The sequence below is a fragment of the Chaetodon auriga genome, chromosome 3, assembly GCF_051107435.1.
Source record: "Chaetodon auriga isolate fChaAug3 chromosome 3, fChaAug3.hap1, whole genome shotgun sequence".
Taxonomy (NCBI): Eukaryota; Metazoa; Chordata; class Actinopteri; order Chaetodontiformes; family Chaetodontidae; genus Chaetodon; species Chaetodon auriga.
Window position 1 is genome coordinate 10722683 of NC_135076.1, and position 21475 is coordinate 10744157.

Here is a 21475-nt window from a genome sequence, read left to right on the forward strand (position 1 = left end):
TTTGACCAGCTGTTATAATGTTATGCTCATGTTTCCACTCTGATCATACAGTATTGTCCATACTGAAATCAATCCAGTGCTCTGGCCTATTTCTCTGACCCAGTGGGCTCAGAGTGTGGTAGATTGTAGCTGGAATCAGATGAAATGACAGAAGGGGCCTAATGAGATAAAATGTTCTCTCCCAGGTCAAGATTTTCATGCCTCCAAGCCAAAAGCATAATTTCCCAGGTCAAATAACATATTGTCCATACAGGGTATAAAAAACACTATTACACGCTCACCATACTGCCACAGAACTAAGATGAGGCAGGCACACAAAGACAACGCAAGTTCTTACCATCAAACCAGCTTCGAAAAGTTAATCTATTCTATTAGCTTTGGTTACAATGAAAATCAAATTTTATGGAAATATTTAATACTGTCATGCATAACCTCGCTGAGAAATCTGCTGAATGTGCAAATGACCTTAGAGTAGCAGCATATGTCGCTAATTGAGATCTCTTTCATCCCTAATATTGAATACTTTGATAAATTATGGGACCTCTAAAACACGGTAAAGCAATTTTTTTTTCTCTTTTCATTCTCGGCGATTGAGATATCAGCTCATTAAAACACCCCCCGAGACTGTTAACCCTTTCCACTCCATCCCCCATTCTGTCCTTCTGCCATTCATTGCTGCCATAAATCCCCCAATTCTGCATTTCTTGGCAGCTTTGAAGCATTAATTATTGTTGGAGGTCCACAAGGGCCGGATTTCTGCACCCCAGTTCTCCGCTCACATCCACTAATGCAACACGCCCACCCATGGCTCCACAAGGGGAAACAGCCCTGCAATGATTATCAGTATTTAGCCAAAGTCAGGCTGTTATGCTACTCTCTAATTGGAGGGAAATTTTCTAAATGAGACAAAAGCTGATGTTTTTTTTAAACCAGTGAGCATTTAGAGAAGAACAAAGGAGGATATGGGGCTTCCAGCCCAGTCACACAGGGATGTAAAGTGCCAGTCCGACAAAAGAGCAATTAGACGGGGCTTCCAGACGGGATGTATACGCATCCATGGGCATGGGCATACACACGCAGAAACACACCCTCAGCCACACTTGTTTTACCTCTCTTCCTTGACACACCTCTGGTTTGGCTGTTGGTCTCTATCCGCACATAGACTCGTACATGCACTCTGCACACACAGGTCCTGCAGGGCAGTTAGGCAGTCATGCTAATATGATAGTGAGAGGAGAGAGACAGAGCTTATCTCAAATCCTCTCGCTCTCTCCTTCCCTCTGCCTCTTCCCCTGTCCGTTCTCCTCTCATAACCCCATCCAAAAACACCAGAGTCAGGCCGTCTACAGATAGCGTTTCTTTTTTTCTTTTTTTTCTTTTTTTTTTCTGCCCAGGCAAGTGCAAAATTCTAAATCGTTGCCCAAATGTAGCACAAGAATGATATGGTGATGACAGTTAAGCAGCCTTGCTGGGCTTTTCTACAAAAAAAAAAACCCTAATCACAGGCTTCAGGCTCTGATTGTCACAAGATTCAATAGAAAAGTCTCTGTGGTTCAGTCTCTGCGTGAACATGTATTTGTGTTTGGATGTGCATGTGGAGTTTATAGTATGTGTGTGATTGTGGATGCATGCATTGCATATTGTGCATGTTTGTGTGTTTTGGATCATTGTGTAGATTGAGACTGAGAGGGAATGTGATAGAATGTGCATATATACTGTGAGGGCTCATTATTTTCAGTTTTTCAGAGCAGATAGATATACAGGGTCACCCACAGGAAACCGTGTAGCCGAGGTGGTTAGCCACACCTGGTCTTTGTTTCTGGCAAGGTGGCCCACCTCCAGTGTAAAGTGTGGTGGGAAATCCTGGTGGAAAGTGATTTTCAAAAGGATTTTATGTCCTCAGTCATCCGAAAATGAAGGCACAGCAGTTTGGCTAATTATTTTAGAGAGTGAAGAGAGCCACAAAGAAGCCGTTTAAGTACTTTCAAGGCCCTGAGGTAATTACAAAGAAAATGATTTAAACAAAAGTGTTCATGTTGTAAATTGGTATCATTAGTCCTGTTTTTACAAAGAATTTTGTAAACACCTTTTCAAACAACAAACCTAGCATCAATAAACCTCCAGGTTTTTGGGTGTTTTTTGCTACCATAACATCACAAAATGTTGCCTCTTTTGGACTCCAAACAATTTTTCATCTTGATTTAAATTCCCTATAAACAGGTCTTACAGTTGTGTTTCAGTTGTTTGCCATTTTGAAAAATAGGCTGAAAATACTGAGCCGTCAGCACGTGAAGGAAAGTGTGCGAGGCGTGCGTGTGTGTGCGTGAGTGCTTAAAGCGCCGCTCTGTGTCCCCTGGGCTGTGTTAACGCTCCCGCCGTGTGTTGTTGTTGTGTGTGTGTTAAACACATGCAGTCCCTATCCTTGCCACAGTGGTCATCGGATTACTCTGCACCGGCGGGTACCTGGTTTGGCGCAACTGGCGGCGCAAGAACACAAAGAGCATGAACTTCGACAACCCCGTTTACCGCAAAACCACGGAGGACGACGACGACGAAATCCACATCGGGCGACACAGCGAGTCCATCGGCCACGTGTACCCAGCAGTGAGTGGCAGCCACAGTCAGCCATTCATAGCGCTTCCTCTAGGGGGTGGCATCACAGACAGCAACTCTCACTGGTACTCAGGGGCACCAATGCTCTCCAGCAGCAAATGAGAGAAGCTGCAGAGGAAAGGAAGGAGTTTTTGGGATATGGGGGTATGCGCAGGGGTTTGGAGAAGCCCATTTGTTGTACATGTAGGCCTGGAAAGAAAGAACAGGCTTGCACACGCACACATTCTCACACATCAGTTTTGCAGTAATCACTGAACACACCAGTCATACACACACATAAGCCCTGCACCAGTGCATCACATTTATTTCACCTTCATGACCATAATCACACAGTACGTCGGTTTATCAACATCGCATCCCAGTTGCCGACCTGCCATCCCATTTATTTGTACATTGTGTTTGTTTTTCTGGTTATTGAAGTGTTTGTTTTGCTGTATGTTTCTTAGGAACCTCCCATTTCCTGATAAAACTCCTTACGCAGACACATATCATCTTTGTTTACAGAAGCGGCTGATGCAAAAGTTCACATTTTATCAACATGGTACAACTGCAACTAGTAGAAATACTAGAAAGTATATGCCACTAGGTAGCATCCCTGTCAGACAGGAATTTTGTGGCTGTTTCTGCGTCATGTTTGCTGCTGAAAATGATAACAAAGGGTCGTCCAGACATGGGTGGGGCACCGAGGTTGAAGTAATTACTGCTGTCAGTATGCTAAATATGACAGAAAGATGCAGGACGGTGGGCTCTGTAGTGGCATCTGCTTATCAGCAGAATAAACATGATTTCAGTTTTGAGATGCGTTCGAGGAGACAGAGGTCTGTCTTTACAGTCACCTCAGAAAGCTGAGGGCTGAGCACAGGACTAGACCATCCTGCAAATGAAAATTGGATTTTCAGAGTGGATTGTAACATCATGAAGCTGCCCTTATGGGAATTTTATGCTTTCTTTACAGTGTAAATATGACATGAGGGATAAAAAGGGGAGCACAAATCAGAACTAATGACAGTCCAAAATAAAATGCCTCGTATTCTTACACACCACCCCGATTTCCCACTGATGCAGATGCATTTTTGAGATTCATGCATTGGGCACGAAGCTGCATTTTGTTCAAACTCCGCTGACAACGGCAGCTGTGATGTGCATTCAGATGCACTTAGACGTATAAAGAGTGTGTCATCCGGACACTTATGGAATTTATTGAATATATTAGTTGTTCTACGTAAAGCAAGCAGGGAAGGGCAGCCAAAAAGGATAATGGAGGGGGTGGGGGTGGGGGGGTGGGGGGTCTAGCGCTTTGATCGGTTGGCATGGTAACACAGATTTCTTTGTGTTGCTCCACAGAGAAAAGAGGCAAGGAATTCTGGGTATCATTGGCATGATGACAGGCTGCAGACACACACACACACACACACACACACACACACGAAACAGGTGCACGACTGAGTCATATTAAGATTCAAGGTCGAATTAACAACCACCCTCAGTGAAGGGCTGCAGAGACGGAGCTATGCTGCCTCTCCCAGGTTTATTATACATATGTCCACGTCTCCTTTATTGTCTTTTAATTTGTTTACTTGTTTTCTTTCTCTTCCTCTCCTTTCCTTTCCTTTCGTGGCAATGTGGCAACTCAGACAGCCAGAGAAATCAGGCTGGCATTATGTGGGCCAGACATTTGCCGCCGTAGGCAAGCATCCTGCATTCCTCATATAGGAGCAGCCAGAAGGAGGGAATGAGTGTGGGGGGGGGGGGGGGAGTGGATAGAGGAGGAAAGGAAGGTCAGGGAGAGGAGGGATGAATGAGGACTGCGAGAAGAACGAGGAAGGAGCAGGAGAATGGATTCTATATGACCCTGCCGTTTCTTTTCTGGGTGCCGTCTAGATTCCATTTCTCTCCTGATTCCTCTCTTTGTTCTCTGTTCGTTTGCTGCTTTTTCCTTTTCTGTTCTCTCTCTCACTTCCCTCTCTACTTCCCTCACCAGCCTTCTGTGGTAACAGTCTTTTTATCTGCTGTTTGCAGCGCGTGGCACTCAGTCTGGAGGATGATGGCTATCCCTGAGGGGGGGAAATGCGTCCTCCCCGCCCCCCAAATCTCATCCTGGCCCCTCCTCTCACCACAGCCTCTACACCACTACAATGAGGCCAGTACAACGCAGACGAGAAAGAGAAGGAGTCCTCATTTTGCCTCCCCTTTTAAGGAGCAGGGATGACACGTACATCTTGTATACCCCCCCTCCTCTCCTCCTTTCTCCACTGGAGTAACATTACTACCACTACTAGCCACTAATACTTCCCTTAGTGCTAGTTGATTTGTAGTCTCTGCTCCGCTCCTCTCTTCTCTCTGCCTCTTGTTAGCTGTAGTGGTGTGTAAAATGCTGCTTAATGATTTTGTTCAAACTAACCTCATTTGGCTGTCTCAGTGCACATTGTAAATATAAGGCTGTCTGGCCGCCGTACAAGGGGAAAAAGCTGGCTTGCGTGATTTTTAATTCCTCGCGTTATGAGTTTTTATTTATTTGTATGTGTTTGCTGTTGTAAATATGTAATCAGCATCTCTCTGTGTGCGGGCAGGTTTGTTCGAGTTTGCAGGAGTGTACAGTAGCGGGCAAGGATGTTATTTTTCTTCATAGTTCCCATTACATCTTGAGTAGACATGACAGATTTAAAAAAAAAATAAAAGTAACAGGGGAATGTCATCCTTTCTCACAGTCTGCCTCTCAGATGCACCCCTTGACATACTGTATGTAGGCAGGCAAAACTAAATATAGCCAAGGGGAAAGGAGACAGGGAAAATGATGGGGTTGTCTGCATGTTTGGAGGTGATTTCGGGGTGAAAGAGGAAGGGAGGGTGCTTTTTTCAGGGGGATGTGAGGATTTGTGCCACCAGAGGGTAGTGCCTCAAGGCAAAAAGCAGCAGGGCAGAAAAGGCAAAGGATTATGGGTAATCCTCTCTCCTGGTATCAGAGGTGTGCGTATAGTCGATAATAAACTTGGGATTGGCTGTTTATTTGCGGTGGGTGTTAAGACTCACACGTGTGTTTCTGACTTTTTGTTTGTCTTTGAGTCTGCTGTCTGCTGTATGGTGGAGGTAAACTTTCCTATTCAGACAGCAGAGTTTTAGAAAGAGGTATGAAAATGGTGCTTTGAGGCACCGAGCGCTATCACTTTCACCTGCTGCCAAACACAGATATCAGTGTCTGAACTTGAGCAGCCCATAAACGTCGATCCCAGTGTGTCGCTGGCCTCACAGCCCTGCTCTCGGTTTTTCTTAGCATCAACTTCTCCGTCTTTCATCCCCCGGTTTAACATGTGTGTTCTAGATGAGATGCTGCAGAAAAAGAGCCCACATTTGGAAAGAATGGCTTCTGTGCTGTCACTGAGGTTCAGCGTGGTTGTTCGTGACCCTGTTTTGTATGAGCAGATGAGTTACAATACGCCGAGCCTGACTGAGCCGAGCTCTGATTTGATTTGAAAGCTGGATAGAGAGGAAAACGGGTGAACCAGCGTAAAGGGCTGATCTTCCATTGGCTTGCCACAGACATGCTTCCAGCCCATTGAATCAGCTGTAATTCATGCCCAGTGACTATTGCAATAATTGCTCACAACGTGTTGTAACAGATAATGACTGGAAGCATTCATGACAACTTAACATGATAGCTGTTACAAGTAGTTATGGCAAATTATTCCTGTTCTGCACTTAATTTCAATAAAGGGCATTTTGAAGGTGTCAAGCACACGTATAATGCATTATATAATATACAGAGGTGCTTCACATTCTCTGAACTATACATACAACACTGATCTTCCATTCTTAGAATAATAAATTTGAGCTGGGCTTTTGTCTGTCACATCCACAGTCTTTTCAGAAACTTGATGTATGACTGAAAAACAAGCAAAAAAGTGTGACATGTAAGTCTTCCAATATAAGCTCGGCACAGACTCAGCATATGTATCCATCTAACTATACAAACAAAGTTGATAAATGCTTGTTATTATTCACGGTCCTCACTATTTCCTGGAAATGTTTATTCAGTGTAGATGCTCGAGGAACCACAGGGGAGGAAGAAAGAAACACACAAAGACAAAGGTAGGCAGGAAATGACTGCCAGGATTTAGATGGAACTGTATGCAAACAGGTTTGTGGTGGGAAGATGAATGGTGGGCCATTTATTTTTTGCCGGTTTTCTGCTGATGTTGTGTCGCAGTGTTCTGACAGTCACCTCCCTCAGAAGGATGGCTCTCTCTCCTCTCAGTTTATGATGCACAGCGGGGGATTTGTATGTACTTTACGTGGCAAGTGGCATGCTAGACAGGTAAATTACAGTCCTCTCCAGCTCTGCACTCCCCTACGTCCATCTAACGAAGGAGGATCGAGCACGAGAAGGAGGCCATCTCCCTTCATCTCGACCTTGTCCAAAATAAAATGCATTATACGTTGGGGAAGACGGTGTCTCAGCCCAGCATGATCATGGACTTCCTGCTGTGGTTGATTTTTTTTTTTTTTTTTGCAGAATTTAGGCCTTTTTTGGTGTTAAACTGAGGTCATTTTTTTCTTATGAGTGGCTCACAGTTTCATCCTTTCTCATAAAAACCTATATTTAAGTCCTAAGATGACGTAACAAGACCAGAAAGAGATTCGGTAAAATGAGATTAAATAAGTCCCAAACCCTCTGCTGGGTTGAAACCCGAGCTCCGCCAGCTCTGCACGCCACATGCTTTTCTTCACGTCCATGTTTGCTGCAGGTCTAATGGAGTTCCATACCGAGAGTTTGCAGTTAGGAGTATAAATTGCTTATTTATTGAGGTGACTGAGCGTGGCATTGTAGAAAACTTACTTTTACAGTGTGAAGACAGATTGGCTGGTCCACTTTGTGGCCACCTTGAGAGCAGCAGTCTCCACTGAAGGACACTGAAAAGGTCCTGAAAGGGACCGTTGTCATTCATCATATAGAAGCTAGTCATTGCGGTGCTTGTGGAGGACATGCTTTGACACTTACTGGACATTCCTCATGCCTCACGCTGAAGACGTATTCATGTACATACTGTATGTTCACATATACAGTTATTGTAATGCAGGTATGATGTTGTCTAGGTGCGAGTGTTTCTTGCTCCAGGTCCTTTTTTTGTTGTTGTTGTTCTTTTTTTGTTTTTTAATAAAGTCTTTCAGCATTAACCCAGTACCTGCTGCACTGTTGCATGTGCAGCATGGCATTTTGCACAAACGTATTTAACCCTAAAACGGAAATTTACTCTTCAAATGCAGAAAATTTAGCTTGTTTTAGCCTCCTACACGAAATATTGGAGTCGGTTGCACCTGCTGTTTGTAAGTTCACGCATCAGTAAGTTAAACCTGGATGTCAACACACAAACTTGTTCTTGCATAGAAATGAGTTGTTATTAAATATTTTTACCAAGTGACTGCCAGGTGCAGCTGGTATGTGCTAACCGAACCAAGATAGCATTAGCTTGCTAACATATAATCCCTTGAGGCTGAAGGAGAAAGTGCTGTTTCATGATGGAAACTGGGAAGTTTTTTCACAACAAAATAAAACAAAATCTCATGTCATTAAGCTGCATGTTAGTGTAACTGATATTTCCATTTCTTCTGAATTGCCAGACTGCTTCTCTGAAACACATACTTGTCCATGTATGCATATATAAATTAAACCTAAGATTGGCAGTTAAGTTCAGTATATCTCTTGACCACCTAAAATGTTTGGATTTTTGATGCTGTAGTGACTAGTGTCTACTTCATTGCATGGGAAAGACGTTAAATTATGATCTCACCGTAGCAAACACATAATCTAACTGAATGCTTTAATTGTAGTGTTCCTGATTTGTGCTCCCTGTTTTTAACTATCCAGTCATTTGCCCTTCCCTTCCTCTCTGCCCTGCTCTGATAGTTGTTTCTGAGCAGAGAATCTGACCCCCTGCTGCTTTAACCAGGATGCACTGACTGCTTTCTAACATCACTCACATCTCTCCACCACTTCACTTCCTCGAGCCCTGCATCAAACGTAATGTCAGCTGTGATTCTTCCAGCCTTTTCTGTAGTTGTCACACTTCTGAATTTTAGTTGAAAGAGCATCGTCAGCATTGCCGTCTCTGTGCACTCTCATTCTCTCGCCCTCCCATCTTCATCTTAGTCATCGACATCTTCCCTTTTGGCAAGGGCTATCAGTCTTTGGGCAGACAGACGCGCACACACACTGGAAGAATGGAACAAAAACACTGGAGGGAATAACCTGAAATCCCCAAAATAACAAGGAACCCCCAGAGCAGATAAAGGAGCCCTCCAGATCGTGAACCAGCGAGCAGGCAAACAAGCACGCTCAGCCAGGAGAAGCAGCCCCCCACCACCACCCCCCAACCAGAGACAGTTTTGGACTGTGGAAAGAGCCCTCATTGACTCTACTTGGCTGTCAATCAGCTCTTGTTGACCCAGTGACTTTCCTTCAACTGCTTCCTCTTATTATCATGTGTTTTTTGGACTGCTAGTCTGTGAGTTGTAGTTGTTGCTCTCTCTCTCTCTCTCTCTTTCCTTGCCAAGCCTTTCTCATTTTCATATTTGATCTTCTTGACGTTTGATTACTTGAAGGGCAGTGTTCAGTCGCCTACATTTTTCTACAAGTCAGTGTAAAATTAAGGTTGGGGGAAGCAGACAGCAAAGTCGCGAGACCTGTGTGCGTATATCTTTTTATGGGTGGGGGTGATGATATACGCGGACAACATTTTGATAAATAACAGTATTGTAACGGTATCAAAACTGCGTTTTCTGGAAATGTTGCTGATGTGTCATTGCCTGCAAGGAAATCTCAAAAACCATTCGGGGCTCTGTCCATTCCACAGCCATACGACAGGCATTTTTTTACGCTGTTTGTTGCACAAAACTTTTCAAGAAGCCTTCTGCACTGTGTAAAGAGGTAACGTTCCAAGGAGGGGAGGACATAAAAAGAGGGGGGGGGTGATCCAATGGTACAGTCCAATGGTTTTGAATCGTGACTTGTAAATACGTTTTCATACGGCAAAAACTTTTTGATAATGTTTTAAATGTATCTGTAAAAAAAGATGTACATAAAACTCGGGGGTAAAAAGGAGTGTAGACTATATATGAATTTATTTGTACACAAGAGCACTGGATTTATTTACTACTTGATTGTAACTAAAAATTAATAATCTGCCAAAGTGTTTTTATTTGACTTTTTCTCCCGTCTGTTCCGTTTGTTTTGCTTTTTAACAGCATTGCAGATTTTTAGTGTTCATACTGTATTTAATTCTGTTGAATAGATTTTGTTGTCGTGTGTTTAAAAAGAAAAAAAAAAAAGAGGGGTTATTTTAATTTATTGGTGCCTTGTTTTGTGCTCCTATATACTTTTACTCTTTCTGTTTTTCTGTGTTATGTGTCTGCTGGGGGGGGGGCAGCGGGTTCACGGGCGGGTTGGTGAAGGAAGGGTGGGGGGAGTTAAAAACTTAGCAACTTCTGTACTTACATGGAATATCTGTACTGTATGCCAAAATGGTCTCACTCACGTTTCTATGAAATCAAGCTGTTGATAAATATCTCTATATATTGATATATTAAATTTATAAAAACCTTCAGTGTCGGCTGTCACTTTATCTCGTGTCCCTCTGTGTTGCATCTTTTTTTTTAAGTAGCTTGTCAAGTAAAATACAAGCAACATACAGTCAGAGCATATCTGTAGACATTGTTGTGGATATACAGGGAGGCTGTGGTTCAGGGGGTAGTCTGGGTCATCCACCAATCACAGGGCTGCCGCTTTGATCCCAGGCTCCTCCTGTTTGCATGTTCAAGACAGTGAGGCCTTGACCACTTGCATACAGACATTTAACGAAATGGACATTTTCCTCTACATTTGGGCTTGCTTACACACAAACAGCGTTTTAAGTCACTAAAACTACATTTAAGAAAAATAAAACAGTGTTGCCTTGATTTGCCAGTGGCCATTGTTGCTTTGTGTAATGAACATGTGTCTGAAACAATGATGGTGAACTGCTGCTTAGTTTATATTTGCTTTGCACTGCTGGGCTGTTTGTCAGAATGGAGTTAAATAACTAGAAATAAAAGTCATTTTTGTAGTTTTAAATAAGCTCACCACATGTGCTCACAACATTCTCCTCTGGGATTTCTTGATCGTAGACTTCATCGCCTCCTACTGCTCGGACATGTTTGGAATCATTTAAAAAATCTCTCTGTGTGTTCAAGGCCTTGATAATCTGTTTAACTTGAATACATTTTTGTGAGCTAAAGATAAAGTCATATTATCTTTCTGCCATTTAAAAATAAAATGAGCTCCCCAGTGTGTTACTGGAATAACTGGAGTCGAATTTGAACAACAGCATAATCCTGAGATGATGTTGTCAGGTTAGCTATATTTTGGAACTAATTTAGGCGAGTAACCTCAAAATGTACTTTCATATGTTCCATTAGTTTTATTGTAGAGCACAGAAAATACCAGACTATAAACAAAGATTATGAGCAACGCTTCACGGCTTGTTTGCTAAAATGCATCAACAGGAAAAATAAAGTGGTGAACTGGGCTATAATAAGATTTTTTGTGTTTTTGTGTGCTACTATCTGAGTTCATAAGTGTGGTCCCTTCAGCAGATTCACTCAGAGGCAGCGTTTGCATTTGATAAAGTCAAAGATTTCTTCCATAGCTTCAACTTTGCTGGTGTTTTCTCCGGGAACACTGGGGGCCAATGATTTCACAGGGAAACATGAGGGATTTTGACATCTGTGTGTCCCAAACAAATCTTTTGTTGTGTTTGATGATGAATGAAAATGTCACCACCACCCTCCTGGTTTGTTTCCTCTTTGTCCACAACACTCAGCTCTCCAGAGAAAAGACAAGTTACAGTAAAGGGAAGGAGGACCAGCAGTGAAGTGAGGGGGTGAAACGGGCTGACAGTATAAGCGGGGGGGGAAGTAACAGGAGACAGGGGATGTGTGCAGTCCCTGTAGAGCTGAGAGGAGTGACAGTTCACAGGGGGTGTGATGGATGAGCCGGCAGGGAGAGTTGGCTGAGGATATGGCCGATCCTTGGCCTGCCCATTGTTCCATGTTTGCTGTTGCTCTTCATTGAAGATTCAACCCTGCCGGTGCCCTGCACTGTCATCTCCCCGAGCATCACAGCCGCCAAGGCGGCTCAATGGTTTCATTGAAGATTCATGATAACTGAAGGACTGGTGGTGGATCAAAGGGTTATGGTGTTATGGGCTATGCTCTGTATGTCAGTGTCGGAGCAGACTGCAGCATATTTCTGGCTTTCCCTTTGAATCTCATCTCCACTGTGCACATTCAGAACAGATACTAATATAATTCTCTCAAATGAGTGTGATTGTTCATCATAACACATGATAAGAGAATTTCTGAAAATGACATTCTGCTCCAAGTTCATGAAACAAGCATGAAAAGTTAGTTTAAGTCTCTTTGGACTTGCATTTGTGTTGAGACTGCAAGTCTGTCGGGTCAGCATGTGGAACACACGACCCTGATTCTAGACAAGCTGTGTGCAACAGAAATAAATCAGAATGTGCTGTTTCCTTTTGATATACGCTCTATTGAAAACAGTACAAACACAACATATTTAATGTTTTCCTCATCAGCTTCATTGATTTTTGTAAATATCTGTTTATTCTGAACTTGATGCAGCAACATGTTTCAAACACGTTGGGACAGGAGCAGCTAAAGACTGGGAAAGATGTGGAATGTTCCAAAAACACCTTTTTGGAACATTCCACAGGTAAACAGGTTGATTGGTAACAGGTGATAGTATCATGATTGTGTATGAAAGGAGCATCCTGGAAAGACTCAGTTGATCACAAGCAAGGATGGAGGGAGGTTCACCACTTTTTGAACACATGACTGTATAAAGGAGATTGATACATGAGCTCAGAAGACTTCATGAAGCTGTTGTTGGTAAACACAGTTTGATTGCAAATGACTGCATTTTGTTTTTATTTGTTTTGTACAGAGCCACAGCTGCTTTGGAATCAGCGTGGTTAAGCTTTAAATACCCGTCTGCCAAGTTCTGAAAGAGCACATTTTAAGGCCTACTTTCAAAGATTCAGTTGCATGTCTACAACTGTTGATCAGGAAATAACAGAAACACTCCACTGAAATATCATTATGTTTTCTGCGTTGTGTGTGTTATTGTGTTCCAGCAAAAACAACATTTACAGCAGATATTATATCAGACAGTAAGTAAGTAAGTAACAACACCACAAACCATGGTCTCAGCTGTTGCATAGAGTTGAATCAACACCTCACAAAAACTCAGAATGGGATGATTTGCAAAACACTGAAACCACATATTTAATTGAAAATAGCACAAAGACAACATATCAACTGTTGAAACAGAAAAAGTTGATATTTTTTTGAAAATTATATCCTCATTTAGAATTTGATGGCAGTGAAACGTTTCAAAAAAGTTGGGACCGGGGCGACAAAAGACTGGAAAAGCTGTGAGATGCTAAAAGAAAACAGCTGGTGGATCATCTCACAGTGAATGAGGTTAACTGGCAACAGGTGAGTAACATGGTTGGGTATAAAGAGCGTCTCAGAGAGGCGGAGTCTTTGTGAAGTAAAGAGGGGGAGGGCTTCACCATTCTGGGACAGACTGCGCTGGCAAATAGTGCAACAATTTAAGAATAATGCTTCTCAATGTAAAATTGCAAAGAATTTGGGGATTTCATTGTCTACAGTTCATGATGTCTTTAAAAGATTCAGAGAACCTGAAGAAATCTCTGTATGCAAGGGACAAGGCTGAAAACCAGCATTGGCTGGCCATGATCTTCTGCCCCTCAGGCGACACTGCATTGAAAACAGACACGATTCTGTGGCCTGAGCTCAGGAACACTTTCAAATCCATCGTCTGTGAACACAGTTCATCACTGCACCACAAATACAAACTGAAACTCTACCATGCAAAGAGGAAACCCTATAGAAACCAGATCCAGAAACACAGCCGCCTCCTCTGGTCCTGAGCTCATTTAGGATGGACTGAAGTGGAAAAATGTCCTGCGGTCTGACGAGTCAACATTTGACATCATGGACGCCGCGTCCTCCAGGCTAAAGAGGAGAGGGACCACCCGGCTTGTTATCAGCACACAGTTCAAAGGCCAGCATCCATGTTGGTATGGGGGTGGCATTAATGCACATGGCAGGGAGAAACTGTACATTTTTGAGGGCACAATTAATGTTGAACTGTATATACAGGTTCTGGAGCAACATATGCTGCCAGCATCGATGCCAAAACACATTCTGCACATATTTCAACAGCATGGCTCTGGAGTAAAACAGTCCAGGTGCTAAAGTGGTCTGCCTGCAGTCCCGACTTGTCACCGACTGAAAATATTTGGCACTTTATGAAACATAAAATAGGACGAAGGAGACCTCGAACTGTTGAGCAGCTGAAGTCGTACATCAAGCAGGAATGGGAAAACATTCCACTCTCACAATGACAGCAGTTGGTCTCCTCAGTTCCTAAACGCTTACAGAGTCTTATCGATTATTTTTTTACACAATGTCTCAACTTTTTTTGAAAGGCAGTTGTATTTGTTGAACACCTGTTCTATTTTATCATATTGTTGTAGTACGTTGATTGTATTACATCATTTTGGAGTTTGCAGTACTTCGTGCAGGTGTTACTTTATCCTGCTGAAGAGATCTTATTTTGTTGAACTTTGAGATGTTTGCATGTTGTGCATAGTGCTCTGCTGTCTGAACTCCAGTCAGTGGAGGACTTGATCTTGTACACAACAGTCACCTCATGTAGAGTCAAGGACAGAGAGCCTTACACTGACCACAGAGTCCATAGAGCAGCCAAGAAAGGCCAAGAAAGGCCTCTGACATCAACATGGTCGCATATCCGAGAACCATACTGCACTTGAGGCTGGCCATGGCCTCTCTAAAGGCTCTCTGTTCAGGTTGATTGTTTGCACTGAGAACTCTCACAGTATGTCTGACTGTTTTCCTAAAGAAGGCTGTGTGTGAAAAACATTTCTAGCTTGCAATTGTGTCATGATTTGGCAGCCTTGCCCTCTTTCCTTTCATATCAACCTGTGAGCCAGCGCGTTAATATGTGTGAATTTCCCCCCAGTTCTTCCTTTTAAAAGAAAAAGCCCCTAAATTAAAAAAATAATCAATCTTGCAGAACTGTGTCAGCGAGAGTGTTTGCAGGAAGGTAAAGCAGCCAAGAACTGTCTGAGCAATGAACAAGATGTTCTCTGTCAATGTTTTCTACAGTTACAGCTGAGGCTGCAGAGGTCATATATCAGTTTCAGGTTAAACTCAACCAATCATTTTATATATTTATATGGTAGTTACTCAAATACCATATGGTTAGATGATTTTAAACGGTTAGTAAACCTCTCGCTCACACACTCTCCTCGGCTAAATGGAGCTAATGTTGGACTCCATTAGTTAACATTTGGAGTTATGGGGCATCCAGGTGGCTGAGTGCAGAAAATCTCCTCTCTCCACTTGTCACTTAAAAATGAATAAAATATTTGGGGAGCCTGGAATGACTCTACTTATGAAAATGATTTCAGAATAGCAGAGCTGACCTCAGTGTGCTCACCTCCTCCTGCCCAGAGAGCAGTTTTGTTGAAAAACTGTGGCACAATTTCAGGATTTCAATTTGTTGTTTTTTTAAATATAGTAAAAGGTTTTGTGACGTTGTATTAGGTTGAAACATTTAACTACATCTAACTTATGGTAAAATGCTGGTATCAAATGACAGAATTGCTGATTATTCCTTTGAGTTTCAGAATGACCTCTACCCCATACATTAAAGTATATAGTACAGTGTGTATAATGTCATAGTGGTATATCCTTTTTGCACTTTTGTCCGCTCTGCCATCAAAGAACTGAACATCCAGACTGTGCCTGAGTTTGTGTGTTTGTGTATGTAAAGTTTGAAAATGTGCTGGTAGTGGCTGTATGTTGTTGGATCCATGTATGTACTTGTTGAGGTTGATGTATTCCCTCACAGGACTAATAAAGGAATATTGAATTCTGTCCAGTTTGATGTATTTGTGTATTCTGAGGCTGTATGGAAGGTGGAGACAAGTTTCCTTGAAAAAGGACAAATAAATCTAAATCTATTCTTAATCTTTTCTGGGGGGGTATTAAATAGTACAACATTTGTGCTATTGGACATTATAATGTCACTGCCAATTAAAGCAAGCTGGAAATCAATAGTTTATATGAACAATAGATGAAAAGAGTCATGAACAGAGGCCTGCGTTGAACACATGCATGTCCTCGACTGAGTGACAGCTGACAGACTTTCTATAGTGACTGTAAATCTGACACGTGTGAAAATATAACAGCAGAATAAGCAATAATATTCATAATATGGATAATTGAAACAGCAACAAACTTAAGTTGGCCAAAAAACAACGACAACATGGAGGGTTAGCATGTACGGGCTGATTACCACTGTGGTGTTTCATTAATGAGGCATCATGTGTCAGATATTGTAGCTGTTCATCCTGTCTGTCCTTAAAATCAGCAACTGTTACCACCACCAGTCCAGAGTGGGTCAGCTGCTGCACTGTGAACACAAGAGGACAAGAAGATGCTTTTTCATCAACATAAGAAAACACTGAATTCACAGATAAAAAGCAGCCAGGCGGCAGAAAAACAGTGTAAATCCTGCATAAATGCACCTTGAGATGTTCAGATAACATGCAGCCTCACTTTCACTACCGGACACTGTGTCTACCTTTAGTCTATTTTTAGGTAGTTTTGGGCTATTTAAAGTGAAAAATATGCTATTTTATGTTATTTTCTGCTGCTCTAATTTGCTATGGCTGGTTGGGTTTAACAGCTCCGTGAAACCTGAGGTGAAGGCAAGCAGTCGTGTCGTGATGTTACAGGAAATCATATGTTTATTCAAATTTATCAAATTTGTCATCCTTGAACCAGAACAGAGTAATACATCCACAAGCACTTGAATGAAAACTGTTAAAATTCTATTTTATCAGAGCCAATTTTAAAAAGGTCAAATTACATTTCCGCTGTTTCACTCAGCGCCCATTTCCTGCGCTAATGACATGAATATATACGATGTGAAAGGTGTGACTCGCAGTGGCCCACAGAGAATCATCAGCAAATTATGAGGCAGCAGGCAGCTGTTTTGGGGGGAAAAGCTCTAAATCTCACTGTATATCATCCACAAGCACCAAACAATAGACACGGGTAGCAACCAGCTGCTGAACACATCGGAGCATTTAGCAGCTAAAGAGCGGCTTCCCTCAGGAGCTGGATCCAAAAAAGCAGTAAGATAAGAGTGAAAGTTCGACTAACGCATTCATCAAGTGGCCAGAAACATGACTTCAAATGGATGCTAATGTGCCTTCCTGTCTGCTGGATGTGTAAATAGGCTGTTTGCTAACACAATCTATTGAACAGAAGCGTGCCTGTTTCCTCTGTGCAGTCCACTGGGACAGCAAGCTGCACGTACATCGACAGCACGCTTAGAAGTCCAAATACATCTGTTGCATGTGTTTGATTTTGTTAATTTTCCTTTCTTAGACACTCATACATCATCTCTTTGTAACTTTCATGCTCTGCTGCCCCTGCTGGCTGGAGGCTCCCACTACACTAATGTTATTACCACCAAAACTGAGTGCAGCAACACGCTGAACCCTAAAAAGGCTGCTAATCTCTCAGCTCCCTCATCCAAGAAAGATTAATCTGCCACTTTGTTTTCAGGTTGCAGCACTTTCTGTAAACCATCGTGACATACAGCAGAGTCTGCGCGTATGCTAGCTGTGGTAATTCTTTTTAATCATTCTCCATTATTGTCTCATCTCCATCCCTTTTTCATTATATCCTCATCTCTTACCCTCCTCTCTGCCTTTGTGTTGCCTCTGAAAGCTTCGCTGAGGAGATGCAGGTTTATGGCGCTCCTGTGTGCGAACAATTTTGCAGAATGAACAACCGAAGTGTTTCACAACCAGCGCAATAAAATGTGATTGTTAAAAGCAAATTAACATTCAGTCTCCCTCCACCTCTCTCAGTTATTGCCATTTGCGTCAGCTCTCTCCCTGCATTTCCCCGCTTCCTCCTTCTGTCTCTCCAGCTCTCTTGGTCCATTTCGTTTTACGTCTATCAGCACTTTTGCTCCTCCCTTTGTAACACTTTGTGGCACCTTTTGTTGCAGTGATAAGGTGTTTCAACCCTCTGAAAGGAGCCAGGTTAATTTTCCACATCTGGCCTCATAAAGTTAGCGCAGTAAAGTGTCTTTATGTTTAAAAATGCAGTGAGCACAGGACCACCCCTCTCTCTCTCCCTGTATCTCCCTCCTTCCTCTGCCTCATGGATGACAGTTCCTATTATCTCCTGGATAATAAGTTGCACAGATTAGCCACAGGGGCAGACGGAGGAGCAGGGATATGGCACACTGTATGTGTGTTTATGTGTTTGTTTGCGTGTGTGTGTGCGCCTGTCTGTGTTTGTCAGTGTGCATGTTTTCTGCATTTGTGTGTATCCGCACCATGTTTGCCTGTCTGTATTTGGTTGTGTGTTTGTCTGAGTGTGCTTCTCTTTGTCTGTATTTAAGGATTTCTGTCCAGCTGTGTGTGGTCATGTGTGTCTGTCAGTCTGTGTTTGTGTCTGTCTGTAAAACTGCATGCCAGCATGTGTGTTTGAGTCTGAATATGTGTGTGTGTGTGTGTGTGTGTGTGTGTGTGTGTGTGTGTGTGTGTGTGTGTGTGTGTGTGTGTGTGTGTGTGTGTGTGCGCGCATGCAATGCTACACACTAGAGGAGGAGCTGATGGGCTAAGTGCCATTACCAGATAATTACAGCTAAAAGTCTCCATGCTAACGAGGACGGCTCATCATCCTGGTGTTGGCAGACAGAGAGGCCACAAAAAAAACATCTGCAATGCAGAGTAGGAGCACTTGTGTTCATGCATGTGTTTGTGTGTGTGTGCTTTCTATATTTCCCTCTGGTCCTTCTTCCTCTTTGTCTCTCTGTGTGTGTTTGTTTAGTTATATGTACTGTATGATGAGGGGATTGCCGTTAAGCACAGAGATTCACATTTTAAATAAGAAGCCAGCCACAGTGTGTGTCTGCATGTGTGAGGGTGTACACTCAAATATAAACACTGTACATCAGTGTAATTGGCAGGCACAGGAGCCCAGTGTGAGTTGAGGCTGAGGCCATCCATAGACTACATAAAGCGGATGCCTGTAATGGGCTCGCTCCTCACTCCCTCTGATGGGCTTATTCCCTTCATAAATGGTGTCTGTGGCACACAGGCGGTCAGCAGCAGGAACATGAACATGTGTAGGATGCAATTACACCAAAACAAATCATTCACCCTTTTGTGCTGCAGACCTTATTTTTGCACCTAATAAATAAATAATGAATTTCATTAAAGCTGCTACCTGGTGGGAAAGGTGTGGGTGTTGAGACCCAGAAGTGCCACAAATCTGATTTGCAACCTGCCCCTTAAACCTTCATCTTTACAGTCACCTGACTTCCAGACAGCCAGTGATGAGGAGAGAATAACATCATTTTTACTCATTATGCTTTCCTCTGCTATCCTCACTCTTTGGGAATACTTAGAGTGTGAAGGGAAATTCACTGTGTGTGCATCAACACACAAACACATACACACAGCGAGTGCGTTTGGGGATGCACAAACTCACCGCGTGTGTGTACACGTTTATGCATGTACAAGCACAACAGTGTGTATTGTGTGTACGTAATTACTGCAGCTGGAACAACTCAAAAACAGCACTAACACATCATCCACTTCAGTTAAGACCAAATCACTCTCCTCCTCTCTGGTAGTGATTAACAGCCATCTGTTTCCTGTAAAAATGAATTTCCAGTCTGTTTTAATCAATCAAATTATTCCAGTGACGTTTTTTTATCGTTGTAAAATATCATTTGTGTTGCTATTGTGTTTATTAAGAATAATAATAGCAATTAACTTGAGATGTAACCCATAAAAACCACATGCTTTAATTTTTAAAAATAGCACGGTATACACTCGCTGCTCCAGTTGTTCGGCTCCACTGGCTCACTGTCTCCGTGGGAAATTTAAACTAAGTCTCTCACAGCTGCATCTTTGGTATGGGAGATAAATGAACAGAAAAGACAGACCTCATTTAAAGTTTGAGAGATTTCATCATGTTGTGATGCTAAGTGTTTTCATGCCATCTTAAACCATGTTAGTAGTATTCAGTAGTTGTCACTACTGAACTTGACTACCATCTACTGGATTTTTAAGTTGTATTGCATTTATTCAGCCAAGGCCAAATGCTCGCAATGTTAACAATAATGAAAAATAAATCAGGTATCCACCCTGTCAGTCAGACCTGCTCTAAAATATAATGGCTTCTTCCTTGTCCAATGCTACACACTTCCTCTGAGTTTCATGAAAATCGAATCAGTAGGTTTTCAGTCATTGTGCTCACAAACAGACAAACGGAAGCGAAAACATAAGCTCCTTGGCAGAGGTAAAAATGAGCAACGCTGACTCCTCAATATGCACAGACAACCGCTAGAACGAAGTAAATACTTGGGGAAGAAAGTCTGTTGAAAGCAGGTGTTTCCATGCAGACATGCTCCCTAAGGAAATCTTGCAGCTAACATGGCATAATGATCAAGGTTATCTAATTATTAGCACTCAAGTGTCCATTATGCTGGCTAGGACAGCTGAAAGAGAGAAATGTTTCAGAGAGGATTGATGTGTTGAAGCAGTGTTTATGCTCATACTGTACGTTTATTCGGAAAACATCGCTCATCCCCCGGTGCCCTCATGTTTGTAAAAACCTCCAAGGGTGCCCCTCCAGTGGGGAAAATGTAATGCAGTATAATAATGGGTTCCCTTAAAATGGAGAGAATGTGCTGCAGTGCCCTCTGGGGTGCCTTTTCAGTGGAGAAAGTATCATGATGTGCAATATAGGCTGGAAAATGAGTCCACCTCTGCATGCTTCTGATTTGTTAAACAGTTAATAGCTCCCTGTGTGTGTTTTTTATTACAGAGGTGCAGTAGTTCCCCACATTCCTGCCTGAGAAGCAGTTCTCACCCAGGAAGGTCTGAGAGCGTTCTCAATAATCCAGCTCATTGTATATTAAGTAGTCAAACACTAAAGTTTCACCTCATCCAGATGGATTCTTTTGACCTGATGCACGATTCCCACCTTGACCTGAGGACTCTCACCTGACTGCCACATGGCTCAGCGTCCCACACGTGATCATAACATTCAAAACCACAGTCAGACAGAGCTGAAGAAGCCTTCTGTGTGAGAGAAACTTCACTAAGGCCAGCTCCCTTGGCACTTGTAGATATTTAGGGGACAGTTAGTGTTCTTACCACACAGTCATACCGCCATCTGCTGGTCACTGTGTTTCATTACACCATATAATGGCATTCAAGTTGAGCGTCCAGATAGATCTGTTGGGTGGGAGCGGCATTATGGGTATATATTTTTGTTACAGAGCAAATCTAAATCTAAACAAATCGAACCTGGTCTGAGCATGACAACACATGATTCTTCTAATTGTTGTTCAGGCTGCCATTAAGGTACCTAACAGGAAATACTGTGTATCCAGCTGCATTGACTGACATGTAATTTTTGTAAAAAAAAATAACAGTTAAGCTTAACGGACCAGTTGGTAACTTTTGTCCATATTCTGTAAATGAACAATTATATAATCATTACTGTGCACCACTGACTTAGATTAAAGCATTTTGTGCAATTCCCAACTGAAAATAAAGGCCTGTTTTACAGACATAAACAAACATTACAGTCATCATCTCATCTTTGCAGAAACTGCTTTTCTGTCGAAAATGATCAAGACCAACATGAAATG

At 42.4% G+C, this 21475-nt stretch overlaps 1 protein-coding gene across 4 annotated transcripts in view; it reads left to right on the forward strand.

Moving 5' to 3' along the window:
• Positions 1-5276, forward strand: part of lrp8 (low density lipoprotein receptor-related protein 8, apolipoprotein e receptor) — a 156892-nt gene extending 151616 nt beyond the window's left edge. Inside the window, exons 18-19 of one of the 4 annotated variants that reach the window (XM_076724006.1) lie at positions 2414-2604; positions 4633-5276. In XM_076724006.1, the coding sequence (XP_076580121.1) occupies positions 2414-2604; positions 4633-4671 (230 nt within the window). In that variant the 3' untranslated portion in view covers positions 4672-5276. Of the gene's footprint in view, positions 1-2413; positions 2845-4632 lie in introns of those variants that run through there. The other 3 variants (XM_076724017.1, XM_076723988.1, XM_076723997.1) reach the window with 3 other exon arrangements.
• Positions 5277-21475: the final 16199 nt, after the last annotated feature.